At 32.8% G+C, this 24288-nt stretch overlaps 1 protein-coding gene across 1 annotated transcript; it reads right to left on the bottom strand.

The window, feature by feature from the left end:
* Nucleotides 1-21994: 21994 nt before the first annotated feature.
* Nucleotides 21995-23328, bottom strand: LOC149531781 (NDR1/HIN1-like protein 12). The gene has a single exon (XM_089810616.1). The coding sequence runs from the start codon at nt 22720-22722 to the stop codon at nt 22108-22110; it is 615 nt and encodes a 204-aa protein (XP_089666742.1). The 5' UTR covers nt 22723-23328; the 3' UTR covers nt 21995-22107.
* Between the last annotated feature and the right edge of the window lie 960 nt (nt 23329-24288).

A 24288-nucleotide genomic window follows, 5' to 3' on the forward strand; every position in this document is an offset into this window, starting at 1 on the left:
GGGGTTTAGATATAATTGGAAAAATATCTCTACCACTATTTAAAGGCCATATTTTTATCATCACGACCTCATAGTATTTTAGTAAGTGGGTGGAAGGGGGCCCAGTAAGGTCTACCATCACTGAAATTATCTATCAATTCCTACTAGATAATATCTAATTTCATTTTCATTTATCTTTCACTATTGTCTCAAATAATGGGACACATTTTTTAAAATGAGGTAAAATAGTTACAGAAATATTTTGTGTCATACATCACTTCTCTATACCTTATTATTTTCAATCCAACAGTTAGGCAGAAGCCTCTCACAAGACCATTGAGAAAATATTGCAAACATTTGTAACTAAGAATGGGAGAGATTGGCATACTCAATTAACCTATTCATTTTGGGCTTATTGCACTAGTGTCTCTATAGATACATGATCTACTCCTTATAGCCTAGTATACAGAGCCAATGCTATCATGCCCCTAAACTAGAGATACCATCATTATGTGTCTCCCTTAAAGGAGTGATTGGTGATGTGACACTAATAGTTTGAATCATTTGCATGAGTTAAAAATGTTGGATGAACATACTCTACACCTTTGAGCTTATTAAAAAGAACTTTCATAAATTTAAGGTAGGTAATCTCATTCTTTGCAAATCCAAATGAATGTAAATGTGTCACCTAGTCAAAGAAGGAAATTTAGCCCAACTGGTTGGGGCCATATGTTTTCACCTTTTGCTTATAGGTATGGAGCATACAAGTTAGCCCCCATGGACAATACCCCTCTCAAGGAACCCATGAATGTGGTTCATTGATAATGGTGTTATGCCTAAATGTGTCATGCAGTATGAATCCAAGTGATTCCCATGACATATTGTCATCAACATGAGTGTTTATCTTTGTGGTAACAACCATGTTTGTGATATGTGTGTACATGTATGGTGTGACTACAATTGTAAAACATACATAAAGAAAGCCAAGATAATAGAAGAATGGAATCTGAACTCCAAAAACCTATACAATGCTAGACTACCTACAAAGTAACCTGGTCAATATTGCTACTAAACAAAGAGTCTGTGGCCCAGTCGATATAGCCAGTATCTTGTGATCAATACACTAGTTATTTATATGGTAAGCTAATCATACTAACTATTTAGGTAGGGACCTAGGTCCCCAATTGAAAAGCCTGGTTGTCCAAAACATACTTGTTGTTTATAGTTAGTAAGATTCTATATCCTCTAATTAAGTGAATTTTTTGGCTTTTTAGACCCCAGTTCCAGGACTTTTGTAACAATATTTGTTCTGATTCTAAGAAAAATATGTATGTTGGATAAGAAGAGTATCATAAATTTGGAAGTTTATCTTGATGAACAATTCATAAGAAGGAATTTGGTACATTTATATACTGTCTAGTGTCTTGTTAATATTGTCATCAGTTGAGACTATTATTTATATATATCCTCTGGAGATGTAAGACTGTCATGCTTATGGCTGCATGTACAAATAGGAAGTTTCAAACATTGTTGAAGCATTTAACACACACTACTATCAAAGCAACTTGGCGATAAGTACGTTGTAGCTTTATTGAAACTTCATGGAGGATGTTTGGTATCAATCATTGTTGATTCCTAATTATGTATTGAGGCAATAGTTAGAGTGTTTTAATTTTGACCTTTTCTAATAGCCCTAGGCTAATAGTTCTTATTGGTTGACTATCATGTTCATAATTCTGCCACATTCAATATGGTAGCTAAATCAAGACATTAATCCTTGATTGGAGCAATGGAGATATGGTATATTCATATACTTATAACTGTAGGCAAGTTGTCTAGACTCTGGTGCAAAGTTGTAGAATGATTTAATCTAAATCATTGGTGAAGAGACAAATTGGACCTGAATATTGAAAGAAATCTTTAACCACTTTATGTTGTTGCCATATTCTTAGGAATTTTCTGATATACTTTGCTTTGAGTATCCCATGAACTATTTTGAAATTTTTCTTAAGGTTGATCTTTCCAATGTTTTATACTATGTCTAGTGAAAGGGGATGTTCTAGGGATAGGGACAAGACATCCTCCTTCCTGCCCCTAGGTGATGTCTCCTAGGAATCCTCCTCATTGGGAAATCCCAAGGGGATGCAAGCCCATCCCCAACATCCTCATGCTATCTCAAAGATGTCCTAAATTCCCCTACAATAGCCAACTTTCAACATGGGAAAAAGGAAAACTTTAAAATTTTATCAAAAAAACCCATGTTCCCATACCCTCTTAAAGCTAAGCGACAAAGGTTCTTGGTATTTCAAGGTTTGAGCTAGGAATCCCCATCAAAGTTTTACTAAACATGCAAGCCTTTAAGGGTAAGTTCATGTTAGTGACCTCAAACCTCAAGTCTCAAGATGCCTAATAGGAGAAAATAATTCAAGTACTTTGGAACTCTTTGTCTGAGATTCCCATTTCTATAATGATAAATTATTAGACATTTTAAGGGAATCCAAAGAAACACATTTCAAACCACAATTTCTAAAACCACACCTTTAAGCAAGTAATATTTTATAGTCGCTTACTCCAAAATCCTTGTTCAACACGTATCAACCAAATTAGGCTTTGCTCCCAATCTGTCTTCTTGTAGTTTTGTTTCAAAGAGGTTTCCAAAGTTGAGTGAACTAGTATTCATAGTCATTATTTGCAAGGAAGAAAAAAGAGTAAAATACTCATCCTCTTCATTATTTGCGGTAGAAAAAAAAAGAATAAATTCCCATCCAAGGAACAAAAAAGACTTAAAACCCAAATTATTGTTTATACTATGAAGGTGGCTTTCAAATCAAGAATGATATTGAGTTAACCAATTGGTTGTTATTGACAAATACCTCAAAATATTGACTAATAAATCTTTATTGCAGAATGACAAAGTATATTCTGGTTCTATAGAATGACAAATAAATCTTTATTGCAGCTTACAAATATGATATTGCATAGTAGTTTGGGAACCCTCTGAATAAAAATAAACTATTTTAAAGAGTTATAGAATATCGATTTACGAATAAACAACTTAATTTTACTTCTATTAATAGCAGTTAAAAAAAATAAAAATAGTATAAAAATAGTGAATTGCTACATGCTTGAACACTAAACCTATGGTGTAAAATGAAGATAACTATAAAAAATCTTACTCATTGCTAATGCATTGCCTTGGTTTATTAAAACTAAATAGCTTTTAAATAGAAACTAATTGCAGATGGTTATCATGCCAATGGTTTATATGTTTTAAATGATGTGTGTATAGCCACTTCCCTTAAGGAGACTAGTTACAAGTATCAATGGATAAAAAACAATCTGTAACATGTAAAGTGTTGTGCTCAATACTAAATTTGTTGTTATTTTGATCTTAGAAGTGAGGAGAAATTAGGCTCCCACATTAATGGCTAGCAGTCTTTGAAATTGATTTTATTGCATTATATTAGCTTCCATACAGTGACCCTAGAATGTGTTGCTTGCAATTTCAATCCAGTGAAGCAGGGATCAAAGGTGTAAACTTACCATAGAGATAAAAGGAGCCCAAGAGAAAATAAGTTGTCGGTATGTAAAATTATTCATAGTCAGGCTCCTCTTGTTAAGGCAATGATCAACATTCCTCATCTCTAAATAAAATAGATAACATAGATTCTGAAGAGAATTTTTTGTTTGGATTCATCAAATGCCATTTTAACAAGATGTGCTCTGTGATTTCCAAATATTTGATAAGGAATCTATATAATGGATGAAATTCAGCTTACTAAAATTTTTTTGACCTAAGCATAAATCCTTCTCAACTTCCATGTAAAGATGTATGTTAATTACTAAGCAATTGATTTGATATGATTCCTCTGCCACTAATATTACCTAATATACAGAGACACACTAAAATTAGAATATCTAGATCAAAAATCTATGCTAAATAATGACAATTCTGATAACTAGTTGTATAGCCAAATTTGGCATTAGTTTTATATTTTGGACTTCAATTGAAGTTATATTTTCAAGATTGGACTTCACTATTTCCTAAAGATGTAGCAATATTGAAGTTTTGAGATAGAATACAATGTCCTTCAAAAGTTTAAGGATGTACAACTATAAAATATAGGGGTTTGAAGTCTACAAAATAGTAGATTAGATATTCAAAATGTGCTCTATAATTCTAATATACCTTCAATGCAAATGCAAATTGAACAAAAAACAAATTATTCTACCCAAATAAATTAGAGAAGGATAACTTATCAATGAAATCAAACTGTTGAACAAAAAAATCTACACCAAAAAAATCTAGTAGTGTATCTACAAAAAATTTATTGCTATAATCTGACACATTTAAACCTAGAATATACTAACTCTAATTGCATTCAAAATAGTGGAATGTTTCAACGGATCCTTGGTCTTTTGGTGAAGTTGAAAATTGAAATCATCCATAACATAAAAAAGAAAATAATAAGTGATTTCCTTCTTATGATAAGTTTGAAGTACTCACATTTATTTTCTAGAGATCTCCCTATGTTCAAATGATCTCATATGGAATGTGGGGATGCCGAATGGCAGCCCTAAAGTCCTATGGTGTTAGATATCACAAGGCTCATATGATCAGTATTAAGCATTAAATGATTAAGCATTAAAAGATTGAGCAAAGCCATTGGATTAAACTAAAATGTTTGTGTTTCTAATGAAGAAAAGAAGGGTAAGAACCCTTACTATTTTGGAGGTTACACTGAAGCTGTCAAACCCCTATTTACACTGAAGTTGTAAAACATTGTTGGCATGTAATCCTCAAACCTTGCCTCTGCACATAATCCTGGCACCACAAAATGTAGTGTAGGAAAATATTAACCGCACAAGCTATCTTCCGGTCGCGTAATAATAAAATTAGGGCGACAAAGAGCTTTTCATTTTTTTGACATAGTGGAAGCCTGTGTTGGTCAAAATTTCAACCAACACTGGCTTCTATTTAAAAAAAAATATGTTGCCTCGCATATTTTGACCAATTTGACCCCATTTTATTAGATGGTCAAAAATTTTGGTCTAAAAATGGAGTCAAATGTACTAGTGTAAGTATAGATTTCCTACTATTGGGAAACTTCAGACACTTATAGATGGTAGAATGATTAGATTTATGTCATTGAGACAAGGATGTCCTAATTTCACATAAAATAAATTTGAGGTGGATATAATAGAAAAATGTAACAACTACGAATATAGAACAAAATTTCAAGAAGAGTGATGGAACCTATAGTGGGATAAGTTAAACCATTATGCATTTTAATCACAATATCAAATTTATCATATGTATCTTGATGGAATTGTTGTGTAAAATTTTCATATTCAATTAACTATCAATTTGAAACATTTACTATATAAATAATCTATAGTAAGAATTATTTGTATGAAAAAAAAATTTGAGTGAAAATTTCCTTCAAATCTAAGAAAATAAACTAGACTAGAAAACAAGATCCAAGACTTAAATTGCATCGTAAGTCTAACCCATTTTCCTAAAATATATAGTAAATATATTTTAACAAAATAAAACACTAAAGAAGTCATTTTTCATTGATATATAACATTCTCTGAGACTATGATTGTATCAAAGAGTTTAACCTTCTAAACATATTTGACACAATGAAACATCATTGATAAATCATTGCTAGATAGTATAGGATAATTTATTTATTAACCAAATAAATAAAATCAAAGTAAAAAAGTGGACCCTAGTATATAAAAAAAAATGTGAAACTGAATGACAACTTTTTTTAAATTTTTAAATGGATATTAAAAAAAAAAAAATTCAACAATCCTTTGGTTTATGAAGAGGCCACCAAGGATTAAGTCTTCTTGAGGACAAAGGATAAAGAATGAAGTTTAAGTTATGTCTTGAATGGATATCCATTTTTTTTTTAATCATACAAACATTTTACCAAAGAAATAAAATTTGAGAAGCCCTTTTTTTATTGTAAATTCAACAAAATAATAAGGAAAGAGATTAAAATTCACATGGATAATCAACAGAATAAATCAGGTTATCCTATAGCATGAACTTACTCTTTGAGGGCTTCCTACCACTTTGTAATACAAATTTCATTTATTTTCCTTTAGAAATCACTTTTCTTTATGATTGAAATCTAGATCCAATGTAAACTCATTTATAACACATTGAGGGGCACCCAGCCCAAAAGAGGAACAACTTACATTGAATTCTAGAGTTCACAATTCATTAGACAATAGAGCATTAGACATGTTAGGATTTTGTTTAGTAATAAAGGTAAACATGTGCTGATCTCATTTTGGTTTTGACATATGAGTGACAACACACTTAAAGTCATTACTTAACAACACTTATTGCATGTCAAGTAAGTGTATGTCAAGCATAAGTTGTTAGATAGTGCATGCCAAAACAAATATAGAATATGCGTTGAGAAGACAATTAGTGCCGAGTCACTCTAGTGACAAGCAAGTCAATACATGTCAAGTGATTCAAATGCCAAGTGAATAGTGGATGTCGAGTCATTCAGAGGCACTATTACAACATTGAAGATATAGTGGATGTTGAGCATTAGAGGCTTCAAGTACCAAGTAAACAATTTTGGACATAGTTATTTGTAACGGCACAAACTCCTATGTAAACCATTTTTGAGTTGACTTAAGGATTTTTTTTTGTGATTCTAGATAATAAGAACAAATCTATATTAAGAATCCCTATGCAATACATGCAACCAATTGGATTGAGGGACGTTCTAAGTGGAAAAGTGGGTGAATCCTAGTCGTTGATTCCTACTTAACCTTAGGTTACCAAAGTCTTCTTAAGGAGGGAAAACCCTAAATATTTGTAAGAGTGAGAAGAGAAGTTTACATGTGCCAACAAAGCATTCATGGTGTCTAAGGAGCTATGAGAAAGAGATGAGTTGCAAAATCAGTTAGAGAGAGTAGAGGAAAGCGTAGAGGATAGAAGTGATACATCTTATCAGAGAGGATCAAGTATGCATTAGGAAAGAGGTGATTTGATATCTAGAAGAGAGATGTTAATCAAAGGATCAAGATTGAAACATTCTAACAAGTGAATTGGTAAAATCTCTTAACTGAATAGTCCTAGTAGCCTTTCATAAATTCTTTAAAAAGGTGCTTACTTCATTGTAAGTTGAAGTCCTTCAATCGAGCACACTTCTAACATGGTGTTGAAATCCTTTAATAGGGAAAACCTTTTACAAGGTAGATCATAGTTTATGATCAAACAATTGTAACCTTCATTAGATATACTTTACAACTGCAATAGTGAAGATTTGTGGGTGTCATCCCCACCCTAGTTTTACCTTCTCATTGGAGGGTTTCTAGGTAACCAAATATCTTGTGTCATAGTTTATCTTTTTCATGCTATGAATGAATATGCTTAGTTTGGTATTTCAGTTTATATGAAAATTGTGAGATGAATGTGTTAATGGTCAAAGATTTGAAGTACTGATTCACACACCACCCCCTCGGAGTTTGCTTTCTCTATTGTATTTCTAACAATCAATATCAGAGTTGAGTTCTCTAGAAAGGAAATCTTTGCATCTTTGAGGAAAGATCTTGAAGATAGAAGTCTACAAGCTTTCCCTACTAGCTAAAATTGAAGCACTCATTAAAGAGAAGAAAAGAGATAGCTATTGAGAAGAATGGCACACATTATCAAGAGGAAGATACTACTAAATTGTTTGCAAATGGAAATTCAGGTGAGTTTCATGCAGTAGTTGCAGATCTGATGGAAAAGAATGGTGCCCTAACTAAAGACATCAAAAATCTTAAGATAGAAAAAGAAGTCCAATCAATATTTCTATGTGAGGTGATTGATAAGAAAAAGAAAGTTGAGGAAGACAAAGTCATGATTGAAGATGACAAAAGGATACTGACAAATGGAATAGAAGAGAAGACATTAGAGGTACAAAGGATTAATGCTAACATGCAACTGGATACAATTAATCAATTGATGATTTACAATCATGAATTGAATAGTAAGGACATTGAGATCACAAACCTAAAGTTACAAAATGAAAACTGAGAAATGATCTAAGAAGAGAAAAAGAATTTACTGAAAGTTTCAACAAACCAAGTGAAGCCACCAATGCTACTACTAGATTGGGATATACTAGTACCAGGGAATGAGAATCGTCTAAAAGTGGTGAACAAAGAAATAAAAAAGGTAAGAACTACAAACCCATTTGTCATAATTATGGAGAGTTAGGTCATACAACAAATGTTTGCAGAAGAAACAATGCAAATCGGAACCCTAACTAGAAATTCATGGGTTACCATCATAAGTAAAACAAGAAAGGACATCAAGCACACAAAGATTTGAAGGATATTTCCACAATTTTCAGAAGTATGGACATAAAGCATATGAATGTAAATCTAATACCAAGTGGACATCTAATAAGCAGACAAAGGTGCAACACAAGGGAAAATCCTAAAATTGGGATTACAATACAAGGTATAGTTGTCACTACTATCAAGAGCATGGACATGTTATTGAGAATTACATTATAAGACATTTCAAAAGTGACTACAATAGATGGTTGAATCAAACTACATGTTTTAGTTGTTTGAAGACTAGTCACATCAACATAAACTATCCAACAAGGTCAAAGGCACCTAGCAGTGAATTTATTAAATCAAAGAGAAGATTGATATTGAGAAAGTAAAAGTGCAAATGAATAAGACATGGAAGAAAAAGGAATATTGTAGCACATCAAGTTTAGATGAGGTCACGTCATCCAATGGATTAGGTGATCACATCACCCCCAACTAGGCAATAAAAAGGTATGTGAGACTAATATTTCAATGATATATTTTACATCAATTCCAAGAATCTAAGTTCTAAAAAGATTATATATGCATGAATTAAGATGCAAAGTATTGGTTAGAATCTAGAAGAAATATAAGTTTTTTTAGCTTTCATGTTGTTGTCGAGCATGAAAAGTTTCACAGTTGTTGCCAAGTGAAAATAAAATTTTAGTTGATGCAGAGATATTAAAGGTGATAGTGTTGGCCCTTCTCATAGTGGTTGATGAGTGTAGAGGAAATCATGTTTAAGCCAAGTGAGTTAAAATTGCTATAATAGTTGAGCTTACAACTATGCAAGAACTGAGCATTTATTGCCAAGTTTTAAGGTTCTATTGTCAATTTTTGACTCATTTGTATTTATTCAAGATTGAAGAGAGCATGCAGAGCATAAGGAAAATTGGAGAGAAGGATTCAAGCATTTGTGAACTAGATTCAGCTACTACTCATTACCATTCATTAGATTCATAAGGTATTTATTGTGTGTCGAGCTACATTGTCTGAATTGTTGTGAACCCTAGTTATTTAAAATGGTGTCTAGTTCTTCTACCATGGTTAGGAAGGAAGGAAAAGAGGTTTTGAATGTTCAATTAATAAGCAATGAGATTAAACAACCACTCTTTTGAGCTATTCCTAAGATTGCATACAAAGGAGATCCAACCAATGTGTTATTGATGATACCACCATAGGTTTTGATGATACAAGATGTAAGATATTGATACACTTTAAAGGTTGGAAGTATTGTAGACATGGAAATCAAAGATTTTTATGGAAAACTATGTCTAGATGGAGTTTTGAAGGAGGAAAATAAAATTGTAGAGAAAAATAATCTATGCCCTAGATGTAATGCCTCGCCAAGGGACCTAAAAGAAATGACCTAAAGTTTTAATAAGTTTGCCAACATTTAAAAAATAAATAAATAAATAAAATAAAAAAGTATAACATACACATCAAACACATAGTAGCAGAAGCAATAACATGCAATCAATTTAAAAACATACCTAAGAGATTACATTTCTTAAGGATCCCATGACGTTGAATTACATATAAATTTAACCTAACACTAAGTCCATCAATACCACATCCATATGAAAGAATAATCATAAAGTCCAATTTGGCGAATTAATTTGGAATGCTCAATCATCCACTGTACATGTCATAGGGTATGAAAGGCTTAAAAGAATATACATAAATAGAAATGAGAGTACATCATCCTCCTTGGATCTATGATACAAGTACAATGCAAATTAAAGAACCATCCACCATACATGATACATCTATCCATCATAAAAGATATAACATCCATCATGAAATATAACCATCCATCGTAAAGTATATCCATCCATCAAATGATACATAAAAATAATGAAAGTAAATATAGATAAGGAATGCACCAACCACGGTGTCTATGGACAGATCTCAATGGTAAGAGTGAAAAATTACTACCACTGACCCCGTGGAACCTAAATGACCCACTCCCACCATGCTGAGGAGATAGTCTCAAGTCTCAAACAGGATATCAAACCACATATAAGAAGTAAACTCTAAGTCCAAGAAATCCTAAAAGTATTCTAACTCAAAGGGTTCCAAGATAGGCTGACATCTATACCCAGAGGTATACAAGACACGTAGGAAATCGACTATGTAAGTGGGCAAGTGTCATCACACGAATCACGCTAGAGTTACCCTGGTAGTCTCTCAGGACCTCGGCCCCCTAGTGATCCTTATGCGGCCACTAGTATCCTCTCGTACTAACAAGGCATACTATGGAATGCAAGGTCGCATCCAAGCATTCTCTCTACTCCCACCCTAGTCTACACTAGCACTTGAGGCATGGGTGAGAACATACAATTATCTTATTAGGTTCATTTTACTCTCATTTAGTGTAATGTTTTCACTTATTAAAATAACTTACAATGAGTTACCCTGACAGCCACTTAGGGCTCTAACCCCCATTGCAAGCCACTTCCTGACACTACAAGCAGATAATCTACCCTAGGCTCAATAATCATATAAAAGTCACTTCATTCCTATACAAGCAACTGCAAAGCATCATAAAGATAATCATAATAAGCACATCAGTTCTCTATGAGCAACTGGAAAACATCAAAGATAAATCATAAAATCCATCGGTTCTCAACAAGCAACTGGAAGGTTTCCCAACAATACTAATCAAGTACTCAAAAGGTCAAGTCAAGTATCTCTTAGCATCAATCACACTATCCCACAAAACATTGAAGCATAGTAACCAAAAATATAACACACTCAACATAAAGCATACCATCACACACATGGTTAAGTAAAAGCATTCAGATTGAGTCAGCATGGTACCACACTCACAAAACTCCTGAACCTCTAGTAGACGTCCTATAACTGGTCAACAATCTAGTCAACCCCAAACCCCAAACACAAATAGCAAATAGCAGACAAGATGCAAGCACATGTTTGAGTTCATTTTGAATCACATAATTGGGTTAGATTTGAGATTCTAGTTTTCGATTCTATGTTTACTAATAAGTGAGAAGATTCTCTTGTACCCTATAGTTGTCCCATATATTCAGTTGGATAATTTAAGATTTAACCCCCATAATATTCAAAATCAACCTTTCTAAAGTTTACTAAGGGTTAAGTTACATACTCGTCTAAGCTTGCTATGTTAAAATCATACTACTTCCAATAGGGTAATTTGTCTATTTATTTATTTTTCCTACTAAGTCAAAATTTGGGTAATCTTTAACAAATTAACAAAAGTCTTCTCTTAACCTAACACTCATAATAAATAAATTAAAATTTATTTTAAAGTAACTAATATATATTATATAACATTTAATTGTCAATTTATTTTAAATTAATTAATTACCTCTTTAAAATAACATTAATTATTTTTCATAAAATAACAATCTTTAATAACATTTATTATCAATTTATTATTATTATTTTTATATATTAATATCCTTTATTAAATATCATAAAGTTGTTTATTATAAATAAAATCTTTAATAAATTTTAATTAATAAAATTAATATTAATAATTTATAATAATAGATATTAAAAAAAAACATTAGTAAAATCGATATTGAATGTCATTAAAACTTTTTTTTTTTAAATATTTTTAAAAATGGCTTATCTTTTATAAGCCCGCCAGCTTACTAGAGGCCTACGGCTTACCACAGTACCCTATGGTCGTAGGGCCTATAGTGGCAGGTACATAGTACCTACCATCACAGTACCTATGACGTAGGTACTATCGCAATCGCGGTAGGGGGTGGGGTATGGGGTAAATCCCTCCCACCCCCCATCATATTATTATATATTTAAAAAATAAAATAAAAAATTTAAATATAAAATGTTACCATGAAAAAATGATTTCCAAAGAATTTTTAAAAAAAATACTAATTAATTAATTTTATTATTATTATTATTATTGTTATTTTTAAAGCATCTTTCAAATAAAGGTTTTTCCATAAAATGTATTTAATCTCCATTTGTAAATAAAAGATTCAAGGGCACAATTTTTTTTTTAAATATGTATATATATAAATATTTTTTTGATCAAATCTTAGGATTATTCTGATAGCGTACCCATTTATTAAATTGTTCCTCTATGTAGATTTTCCATTAAAATTCAAACCCCACTGATAAAATTTCTCATTACTTTAATCTATTGAAGAGGGTTAAACGGATCCTTTGATTTCTTAATAAACAGATGATCAATTATCCAGATTAAAAATGCATACTACTGGAAAGCTTCGTCACAAGAATTCTACAGAAAACACTCAACATACACGATGAAGACAAGAAAGAAAAGAGCATTTTCAAGATATGTGAAATTCACAAGTTTCTACCTGGACACTGATGCTAATCTCAATGCCCTAGAAACTATAGAGAAGAATCCCTCCTTTCAGAACCTCAGGTCTCTTCTGAAAATCCCTTCCTTCTCCAAAATTCATGGTGAAAAAGAAAAATGAACCCCCAAGTTGTGATATGGAGTTCTCTCCCAAAAATCAAGGAACCAATTGTGTGTTCCCCCAAAGAACTGCTTGCTCGCAACTCTTAACTCAAAATTAGCTTTCATTTATCTTTACCATGCACATTGATAAACTAATTAAATTACTTTATTTTAATTTCCACTTGACTCTCTCTTAATTTAATTTATTAAGTTTAATATCATGGACACATCATGCGATCATGAAATTTTAATAAATTAATTTATTTTACCATTTCTAAATTTATTTTCACACATTAACTTTGATAACTATTTATCATCTTAAATAATAATATTATTTAGCATTTATTTTAAAATGTTCTCTAAATATATTATTATTAAATTAAATAAATATTATCACGTTCTAAATATATACTATAACTTTTATATTCAAATTTAATTCTTTTATTTAATTAATTTCTCAATTAATTAAATATAGTTTAATTATTAAAATATCATGGCAATTTTCTATTAAATTAAATCATTAATTTTAATCTTTTAATTAGACTTAATTAATAGAAAGTTCACCAATTACTCATAAAGTGAAATACGAAAACCCATCATAGTAAAACACATACAAAATCAAACTAAAGGGTTAAAATCATGAATCAACATCATCTGACGCATTCAGAGGGTACATGACTTAGATACTTGCCTCAATTGTTAATTAGGACAATTGGCTCAAAGGTTTAGGATTTTGACTCAAGAATTTATCTCCCCTCTCTTACCATTGAGATAATGCAATAAGGTACGCTCATCCTGGCAATTCAGGGAAGTTGATACCCGGTACCTGCAACCTGCATAAAATCCACGCATGTACATACACAATATATACTAAGCTAAACTGGCAATGGCAAGAAGTGGTGCATCGTGTAGATCCTGACTAGCAGGTGACTACGACTACCTTAACCACATCAGAAATGCCATACATAAAGAAAACAAACACGTACACTATACACATGCAGTATGTGGTAGGTATCCATAGTAAAACACATGTGATAATCCATCTAACTAAATGTCATCTATATCTAAACAACATTGTAATAATCATCATGCACACATGAAATATAGCGTACCCAGTAATCTCATCATGTATCAACTAAGTCTGAAACAATATCTAATAATCTCAAGATAATGCCACTAATCATCACACATAAATTTGGCCTAAAAGAGTTTGGCAATGATAACAAAAATGTAAACTAGGAAACTGTAAACTAGGGGTAGGCACTACACTAGATTTTCCAAATGTATTCAAAACAGAATGGATTAAGATTGTACTTAGTAGAATACATGATCACTCAATATGGTTGGAAAATGGCTCTACCAAGATCACTAAAAGGATCATTTAATGAGTAATAGGGCATCCTACCCTAGATAGACCCAAGACCATGCAAAGTGATGCTAAGGAGGTAATGTAGAAGAATACAAGGGTTGTATGGAACAAAAGAGGAATGACCATTAACCTAATTTTAGATCCCATAATTGCATTTGTAGTGAGAATTATTGCTCACAAGTTCTTTCAATCTAGCAGATTGAATAGTGTATTTTGTATCGTTGTGGATTTGGGCCACAAGATAGTAAAGAAGGATCACCCTGATGACCTTACTAAGTTACAACTCTAGTAGTTATTAGAAAACTTGGAAGCCATAAGAAAGACAAAGAGAGAAAAATGCAAACTTGTTTCACTACTACTTTGTATATTTTTCTATGTGTAGAACACATTCCCTTCTTTTGGCAAAGTTTCTTATAAGACCAACAAGTCTATTGCAGTTCAAATTGGAGAATTCATAGAGAAACTTGGGGACAATTTTGAGTTAGTCATGACAAGCTATTTTAAAGACTTTAAGATGTCTATGAAACAGAGACTAGGATATCCGCGTCACTACTAGAGAAATATTATGATGATGTTTGTTTTCTAGTTGATGCTAATTATACTTATGTACAAGTTATTGTTCCAAGGTTCAGATGGCTCAAGCCATTACCATATGAAATCAATGTGGTTGAGGCATTAGTATCCATCTTAGCTTTACTTGCAGAAGAAGTGGACACGGGTGCAACCTCATTTGGAAATTATGAGGAAGCCAAATCAAGAATCAAAATAGATTTAAAGACAACTTTTGTGGTGAGAAAGAAAAAAAAATTGTGAAGAAGCTAAAGGAAAGATTTGGTGAAGGGAGAGAGGAAGTAGAAGAAGAAGATGATGATGATCAGGTTGAAGAAGAAGTTCAACCAGCTCAAACCCCTCTTACACTTACACAAGTTCAAGGAGAGGACCAAGAAGAAGAAGTAGAGCATGATGAAGTTGTCAAGGAAGAAGAATCCAATGAAGCACCTAAACTTGAAGAAAATAATAAAATAAAATCCAAGGATCCAATAGAGAGTAAACCAAAGAAAGGTGTGAAGCCAACACAAAAAAATCTAGTAGTACCTATTACTAACGCTAGCACAAGGGCAACTACAAAGAAGACACAAGAAGTTGACAAACCTAAATGCAAAATAACTATTGATACTATAGAGCAGACTCAAAAAGATAAACCAAAGAGGAGGAAGTATGTATCTCTAGACAAATCAGATGAGGAGAGGGCCAAGTCAGATGACAATAGTCAATTCCAAGTGGTAAGCCACAATCCCTTGTCTAATTTAGACAAATTGTGTGAAAATATTAAGACTAATGTAGATTTGTCAGGGTTCACACATGTTGAGTTTGATAAACTTGGAAAGGTAGAAATGAATAAAGTGGAAGAATCTATATATAAGATAATGGCCATATTTAAGACCACCTCTATTGAGATTACCAACTCATTACCCAAAAGTCTATATGAAAAAGTTGAGAAAAGGTGGCAATACAGTTTAACAACTGAAAGGAATATAAGGGAGACTACTCTAGCCAAAGTAATACCCGATTTGGATAAGTCATCTATGACTAAGGCCATTAACAAATATAAAGGGAAATTTTCTCCCAAATATAGAGCCTTTAAAATTTTATAGAATAATATTGAGGAGTTTATCAAAGAGCATCCAAATATGGAAAGTTATCTAGGTTGACAACAAAAATGGAAATTGAACAATCACCTGAGAAGGTAGGTGAGGAAAAAGATGATGAAGTGGTACTAGAGATTACCAAGGATGGATCTATCAAAGATGGACATGAGGGAGGCACAGAGAAGGAAGCAAATGCAGAGGCTATAGCTGAAGAAGAGTAGCAGTAAGATCATAATGTACCTAAGGTACATATGTTGACTGCTAGTCCCCCTCATGTGGAACAAGAAAGTCAACATGACACAATTAAGATAAAGGATGCTTTTGATAACACAATGTAGAACATCAATCCTTTGATAGAGGATGATTTGAAAATGATACTACATGAGTCTACTTTAGCTAAAAAATTATACACTAATCCTATATTAATCAGCACAGATGACATTGACAAAGCATCAATAGGGAGAAATAGAACACTGACACATCTAGTGTACCCCTTACATTTTCAGAGACAAAAGGTCCAGAAGCACTATAGGGTGTCACCACTAACACTCATGTTTTAATGCACATTGTGGTATATCAAAGTAAGGACACAATGACATCAAATGTCATCACATTAGTGCCAAATGCTTCAGTGCAAGTAGTATTGATAGTTAAGTAGGATGGGACACAAGTCCATATAGGTCAGGAAGGTAGTCATGCACCTATCACATAGATACAAGGTGAAGAAGACAAAATAGAGAAGGAGAAGGATAGGAATGAAGAGTCATTTTTTACTACAAAATCAGAGGAACAAATACCAATTTAGACATTGTTCACCCTACCAATCTTTGTCTCTCCTATTCCTAGTCAAACTCTTCATAGGCCGAGTGTAGATGCTACACCATTGCAATCATCAAGGCCTACTCTTGATACATCTAAGGTTGAAAAAGGAAAATCCTATTAAGATGTCAACTTAGATTAGGTGATTGAACTTCCATAGTGTGATCTAGAAACAATTGCCATAGAGGAAATGAGCATATTGTAGGAAGCTCAAGCAAGGAAGAAGCACCAAGAGTTACTTAGAAGGGAAAACAAGAAAAGAAATATTTCTTGATGCATTTAGCCTCCTAGCACCTAATGAAGAAAAACATATTGTTAAGCAACTGGTGAATATAGTCAATAAGATCTGTGATACAGACCTGGACACAAATAGTGAACTTTTAGAATGGTCTAATAAGAAGTTTCAAACAAAGGTAGATGAAAAGATTTCTAGTGTCATTGCACTAAGATAGGTTGACTTAGCAACCCAGATGGAAGATGTAAACAAGGTGTTAGAGAATATATTTTCTCTACACACAAAGCTTTGTGATGTGAATTTATTCACACAAGAGACACATAGGGCTATTGACCAACTGCAGGGAGATTTAAAGACAATAGATAATATTCTTAAGTTGTCTCTTGGTCAAAGGCAAACTCATTTTCAAAGATTCTTATCTATTCAAGGTCATCTATTTGCACTACATGCACAAGATACAAATATTAGGACTACCTTGATAAATATTCAAGTCATGTTGACCCCACACATGGAGGTGTTGCACAAGGAATTGGCCTTTGTAGAAACATTGATGAAGAAAGATTCTCATCTTTCTACTCATGAAGGCTTAGTAGACCTTGTTGCCAAGCTAGATGTTCAAATTCAATCTCTAGAGGTAGCTTGCAACAATTGGGATGCATCACTTAAGAATATATTGGAGCTCCATCAAACATTTTTGGACAAACTCACTATTCGTGTACCACCCATGACATAAGTGTCAAAAAAAGGGGATATTTAAGAGAAAGGGATCATTGAAGAGAATGAGAGAATACACAAAGGGGGAGTAAATATAGAAACAAAGTAAGTTAGTAGTTGAAGCAAACTTACTCAACAAGAGTATTAGATTCAAATACAACATAGAACAATCAACTCAAAGGGAGTTATGGAGTTTTGAGGTATGACTGATAAGTCATTAGTTTTGCACAATTTTGATATTTTGAAATTTTTTATACAAGCCGAGTAAAGGTTATAGATTATCTGAGTTATGCTCATAAGTTAAGGATATATATGCATGATAAAGTATTTTTTCCACTCATGCCAAAGGGGGAGATTTTTTTATCTCATTTTGGTTTTGACATATGAGTGACAACACACTTAAAGTCATTACTTAACAATACATAGTGCATGCCGAGTAAGTAAGTGTATGTTGAGCATGAGTTGTTAGATAGTGCATGCCCAAAAAAATATAGAGTATGTGTCGAGTGGATAGTTAGTGCCAAGTCACTAGATAGTACTGAGAAAGTTAATACATGTCGAGTGATTCAAATGCTAAGTGAACAAAGGATGTTGAGTCATTCAAAGGTCATGTTATAGCATTGAAGATATAGCAGATGTTGAGCATTAGAGGCTTCAAGTGCCGAGTAAATAGTTTTGGACATAGTTTTTTGTAATGGCACAAACTCCTATGTAAACTATTTTTGGGCCTACTTAAGGATTGTTTTTACGATTCTAGATGATAAGAATGAATCTATATTGAGAATCCCTATGTAGTACATGCAACCAATCAGATTGAGGGATGTTCTAAGGACAAAATAGGTGAATCACAGTCATTGATTACTACCTAACCTTAGGTCGCCAAAGTCTTCTTAAGGAGGGAAAACCCTAAATTATTGTAAGAGTGAAGAGAGGTGTTTGCATGTGCAAATGGAGCATTTATGGTGTCTAAGGAGTTGTGAGAAAGATATGAATTATAGAATCAATTAGAGAGAATAGATGAAAGCATAGAGGATAGCAGTGATACATTTGATCAGAGAGGATCAAGTATACATCAGGAAAGAGGTGATCTGATATCTAACAGAGATGTGTTAATGAAAGGATAAGGGCTTAAACATTCTAATAGGGGAATTAGTAAAATCTCTTAACCAAGTAGTCCTAGTAGGCTTTTGTAAATCCTTTAATAGGGTGCTTACTTCATTGTAAGTTGAATTCCTTTAACAAAGCACAATTCTAACAAGGTGTTGAAATCTTTTAAAAAGGTATGATCTAACAATCTTTGTAAGCCATTAATAGGCCAGACCTTTCACAAGGTAGATCATAGTTTATGATCAAATAATTGTAACCTTCATTGGATACACTTTACAACTGTTGTAGTGAAGATTTATGGGTGTCATCCCCATCGTAGTTTTACCTTCTCATTGGAGGGTTTCTGGGTAACCAAATATCCTGTGTCATAGTTTATTGTTTTCATGCTATGGATGAATATGCTTAGTTTGGTATTTCATTTTATATGCAAATTGTGAGATGGATGTGTGGTGAATGTTCTAGAATGGTTAAAATTTTGAAGCACTGACTCACGCTCCCCCCAGATTTTATTGTATTTCCAACAACATATAAGTATAAAGGATGGTTTAACCCACGATATATGAGTATACTGTAAAATTTATTTAGGTTTTGGTTCTAGGAAAACCTTTTTCCCATTTACCAATAATGTGTTATAAGACCTCTACCCAAGGTTTAGAATTATACTTTGTAACATCTCGTAACTAGCAGGAATGTTGGCTACCAAAATCATGAGTTTTAGTCTCCTTGTAGGGTATAAGGACGAGGTAGCTTGTGCTACATTTATCCTTAATTTGACCTAAAATGAGTACTTGGATGGGGAATCAAAATAATAGCATCTCTTATAAGGAGAGGTAATTGTTAAACCAAGAGATTTGGCCACTTGGACAAGCATGCTATTATCAAAAGCCAATGTGTCTATCACACTACTACTAAACTACCAAACTTATTCCCATTTATATAAAAGGACACAAAAATATTTGATTTTTTGAAGTTATTTTCATAATCATGAGACTTTGAATAGGAATCAAGAAATTTTGATCTTTAATGGAAATAAGAACTTCATCAGACACTTGAGCATTGATGAGATAATCCACAGGATTTTGTTTAATATATCTAACAAGCCCATGTAATTCGAAAGGGTTAATTAGATTTTGGTATTTTTACTTGACTCAAAACTATTAAAATAAGAAGGGATAGAATTAATAGGAGAATTGGAAGGTGCCAATAATGATACCACCAAGAGAAGATTTGTTTCTCCTCTTTTATGACTAGAATTTATGCTTCTTGCCAAGATAAGCTTAGGATTAGATGAACAAATATATCACTCTACCTTTCTAGGTTCTTGATCTTTCTTCTATGCATGTTTTCCTCTAGTGAATACTTCACAATTGAATCTCTTTATCAAGGTATATTAATCTTCCCTTTTCTCTATATAATTTAGGAAGAAAAACAACATAAATGGAAGGAACAATGGGAGTAGGAAGAAGTCTAGTCAAGGAAATAGAAGTAGAAAAACTCTATCTATATCCAAAGATGAGAAAATAAATTGAAGGGATCCCTAATGATAACTCTGAGATCTTATCATCTTTGCATTATTTATAGGATAGGAAAAGGATATCTTCACAAGGCCTCAAATTTTGGAATTTACTAAGGAAAATGTAATAATGTATGAAGTGTTTATAGTTAGCTCTAGAAACAAGAGAAAATCTATAATAGATAATTATAGCATTCCTACTTTTCGGAAATTTTAAACACTTATGATGATAGAATGATTATGTTTCATTTTATTGAGACAATGATGTCTTAGTTTCACATGAAATTAATTTGAGGTAGATATAATAGAAAAAGGTAACATCTATGAAGTTAGAACCAACTTTTTCAAGAAAAGTGATGGAACCTATAGTGGGACAAGTGTAACTATCACACATTTTAATCACAACATCAAATTTATCATTTGTATGTTGATAGAATTGTTGTGTAATTATCATATTCAAGTAGCTACCAATTTAAAATATTTAGTGTATAAACAATCTACAGTAATAATTATTTGTATGAAAATAGAATTTTGAGTGAAAATTACCTTTAAATCTAACAAAATAAACTACACTTAGAGAGAATAAGATCCAAGACTCAGATTGCATTGAAGTCTAACCCATTTGCCTAAAATATATAGTAAATATTTTGTAGCACAATAAAACACTAGAGAAGTCATTTTTCGTTGATTGATACGAGTTTGCCAAATAAACCTAATCAAACACACAAAAAATAAGCATTTACATATAAAGAGAGTAAAATTGAAAGAATTTAATATATTTAAAAGGAAAAAAATAAAGAAATAGCTTCTATCTTTCTTACATTGCAAGACCACTCAAAATCTATGCTTTATAATGCAAATCACAAAAGCATTATGCCAAAATATATTCATAACTAACAAATTAAACAGTAATAGACAGCATGGTCCCAGACTATGATTGTATCAAAGAGTTTGACCCATCTAAACATCTTTGACACACCATTTGACAATCATTACTAGATAGTATAAAAGAATTCATTTATTAACTAAACAAATCAAATCAAAGACACAAAATCACCCTTAATATATAAACAAAAGTGTGAAATTGAATGACACTTTTCTATTTTTATTTGTAAATGAATATTAAAAAAAAGAGAGTCAATGGACCCTTTGTTTACTGAAGAGACCACCAAGGATTAAGTCTTGTTGAGTGCAAAGAATCTGATACCATAACGAATAATGTTGGGATCGCATCTCAAATTGAAAAATTATAAATAGCTTCTATCTTTCTTGTATTGCATGGCTGTGCAAATTATGCTTTATAATGTAAATCACACAAGCATTGTGTCAGCATACCTTTCTATCGAACAAATTAAACTATTTAGACAACATGGTCCCAAACTATGATTGTAGCAAAGAGTCTAACCCATCTAAACATCTTCCACACAATTAAACACCAATTGACAAATCATTGATAGATAGTATAAATAATTTATTTATTAACCAAATAAATCAAATTGAAAAGACAAAAAAATAGATCTTAATATATAAACAAAAGTCTGAATCCGAATGACAGATTTTTTTATACATAAATGAATATTATAAAAAGTCAATAGACCCTTAGTCTATCAAAGAGACTACCATGAATTAAGCCTTCCTGAATGCAAAGGACGCCATAATGAATAGAGTTGAGATGGTCTCTAAGATAACCAGCCTATTTTCTTTTAGAATGCAAATCATATTAACATTATGACAAAAAAGGAAATTTGGAAAACCCTTTTCAGCCTAATTTCCAGAAAACAATAAAGAAAAACAAAAAACACGCTTACTCTTTGAGGGCTTCCTATAACTTCATAAAACAAATTTAATTTATTTCTTTACAACTGAAATCCAGATCCAATTGAAACTCAAAATAGGCCAGAAACTTACAGATGTTTATAAACAAATCTGCCACCCATCTCAGACGTCGACCTCACACCTGGTGCCTGCCCGCAAAGGCAGCGGGCTGCCATTGCAGCAATTTCTAAACTCTAAAATGGCATAACAATTCACATTCAGACGATAATGTCCAGAACTCCAAGTTCCCACCTTCCACCGGATCTTCCCTCCGATCCGCAGATTCACAGTGAGAATTCCGTTCTGCTGTTCGGATCTTAAATAATCTGCAACAAACGGAGCCAAAGGAACAGAGATCCCGTAAAGAACAGGGGAAATGACATTGATATCTTTGTGCCCCTGGTAGAACGGCATCAAGGAGCTGTAGGGAGTGATCTGCTGGCCGAGATAGTTCGCGTAGGCGCTGATCCGATCGTAATACACGCCGATCCGGTCGTTAGGGTTTCGCGAGATGATTGTGAATCGCAAGCTGGAGGTAAGCGTGTCGTCGCCTGTGATATTCCACTGGCCGATCACGGCGTCCTGCACATAAAAGCGTGGCTTCTGCGGACGGAGGGTTAAATATACGACCAGAATGACGAAAAGCGCGATTATGATTAAAGATACCAGGCATCCGCACACTCTAATCAGCAATCGTTGCCATGGAAGTCCACCGTGCTTGCCGCAGTCCTTTACCATTTTGGATCTTGCTTTCTTTGTTACAGGCCAGATCTGGCTTCAAAGCCTTGAGAAGCAAATAAAAATCGGATCTTTAGGGTTTTGCAGCCGCGAGAAGCAAATAAAAGTCGGATCTTTAGGGCTTCACAGCCATGAGAAGCAAATAAAAGTCGGATCTTTAGGGTTCTGTGAATAAATTTTCGGATGATCTGAGAATTTTTTCAATGTGAGCGTAGTTCAGGGATATTTAAAGACGGTTCCGACGCGGAAGAATCTTCCAGGCAGATGTGTAAGTGACAAAGTAAGGTCATTATTAACGATTTGTTCGTTGTTTGCTCAGTGCATTGGATCGAGAGTTTGAACAGCGGTTGAAATTAATTGTTTTTTGGTTGCAGGGCTGTTAAGCATCGATTATTGTGTAGTTGTAGAAGGATTTGGTATAATTTATTCCGGGATTGACGTGTTAATGGCAGATGGGATATGATTATGAATCAGCTGACACTTGCATTCACTTGGATTTCAGTGCCGTTTCGTTGACACAGGCAATTTGCAGAAAGTCGTAAGAAGGTGCACATTACCCTCGCTGTCCTTTTTTTGATTATTTTATGTTATAAGAAAATTGTGTGAAGGTGGTGGGGGCATATTTACGAAGCTTATTTATTGGGATTACAATTTCTCGTTCAAGCAAAATCTTCATTTGGTCAAAAGTTATTATTATATGTCTTTTAAATTAATTTTTAGCTGTCGAAATTCGCGAATCAAGTCATATGACATGGCAGCTCTTTTAATTAGGTAGATGAGGGTCCATTGTAAATTGGTACAATGCTCTCACCTTTCATAATCTTATTCCTACAAGTAGCGTGGGTTTATTTATCAAGCGCATTCTATAGTTAAGCCATCCAAGCTGGAGTAGTACATGGGTGACCTTTTTAGAAGTACCTTGTTTCATTTGTGTGTATGTCACAAAGATTCAATGAGTGCTAAGTTTTCCATTTATTCTCATGAGAGATGGGTTCGTGTGAACCACTACTCATGAAACATAAGTCAATGAGTTTCACTCAAAAAACTACACAGTTGAATCCTCATAGCAATATCACAATTTGACTTGTTGTGGAAAATATCACGTACTTATCAAATTAAAAGCTTGTTATTTAGTATCATATGTACTAATATGGAATCACTTGGGACATTTGCCCATAAGTACTAACAATTTTGAACGCACAAGTATTGGGGCATATTTGAGTAGATATCAAACACTATGACATGACTACTTTTGAGACAACAAATTCTACATGAAGATGCTTGATACCTAGAAGCTAAATTTTTTTTTTTTTAAATAATAAAGTGAGACACAAAAAAAGAAATGGTCAAAATATTATGTAAGTTTAGACTCTATAGGTGGACGAAGTTACCAATACCTGTTAGACTACCAGCAAACTCCCCTTAATTAAAAATAATAATTATTACAAAAAATTCATAATGTTCAAAAAAATTATTTATGTAAAAATGTTGTTAGTTCTCAAAATAAATTATTTATTAATTTAAAGGTAATATATATTATTAGTTTTAAAAGATAAATCAATGATT

The sequence above is a fragment of the Cupressus sempervirens genome, chromosome 11 (genome assembly GCF_028749045.1).
Source record: "Cupressus sempervirens isolate cs-2001-9-10 chromosome 11, ASM2874904v1, whole genome shotgun sequence".
NCBI classification, from domain to species: Eukaryota; Viridiplantae; Streptophyta; class Pinopsida; order Cupressales; family Cupressaceae; genus Cupressus; species Cupressus sempervirens.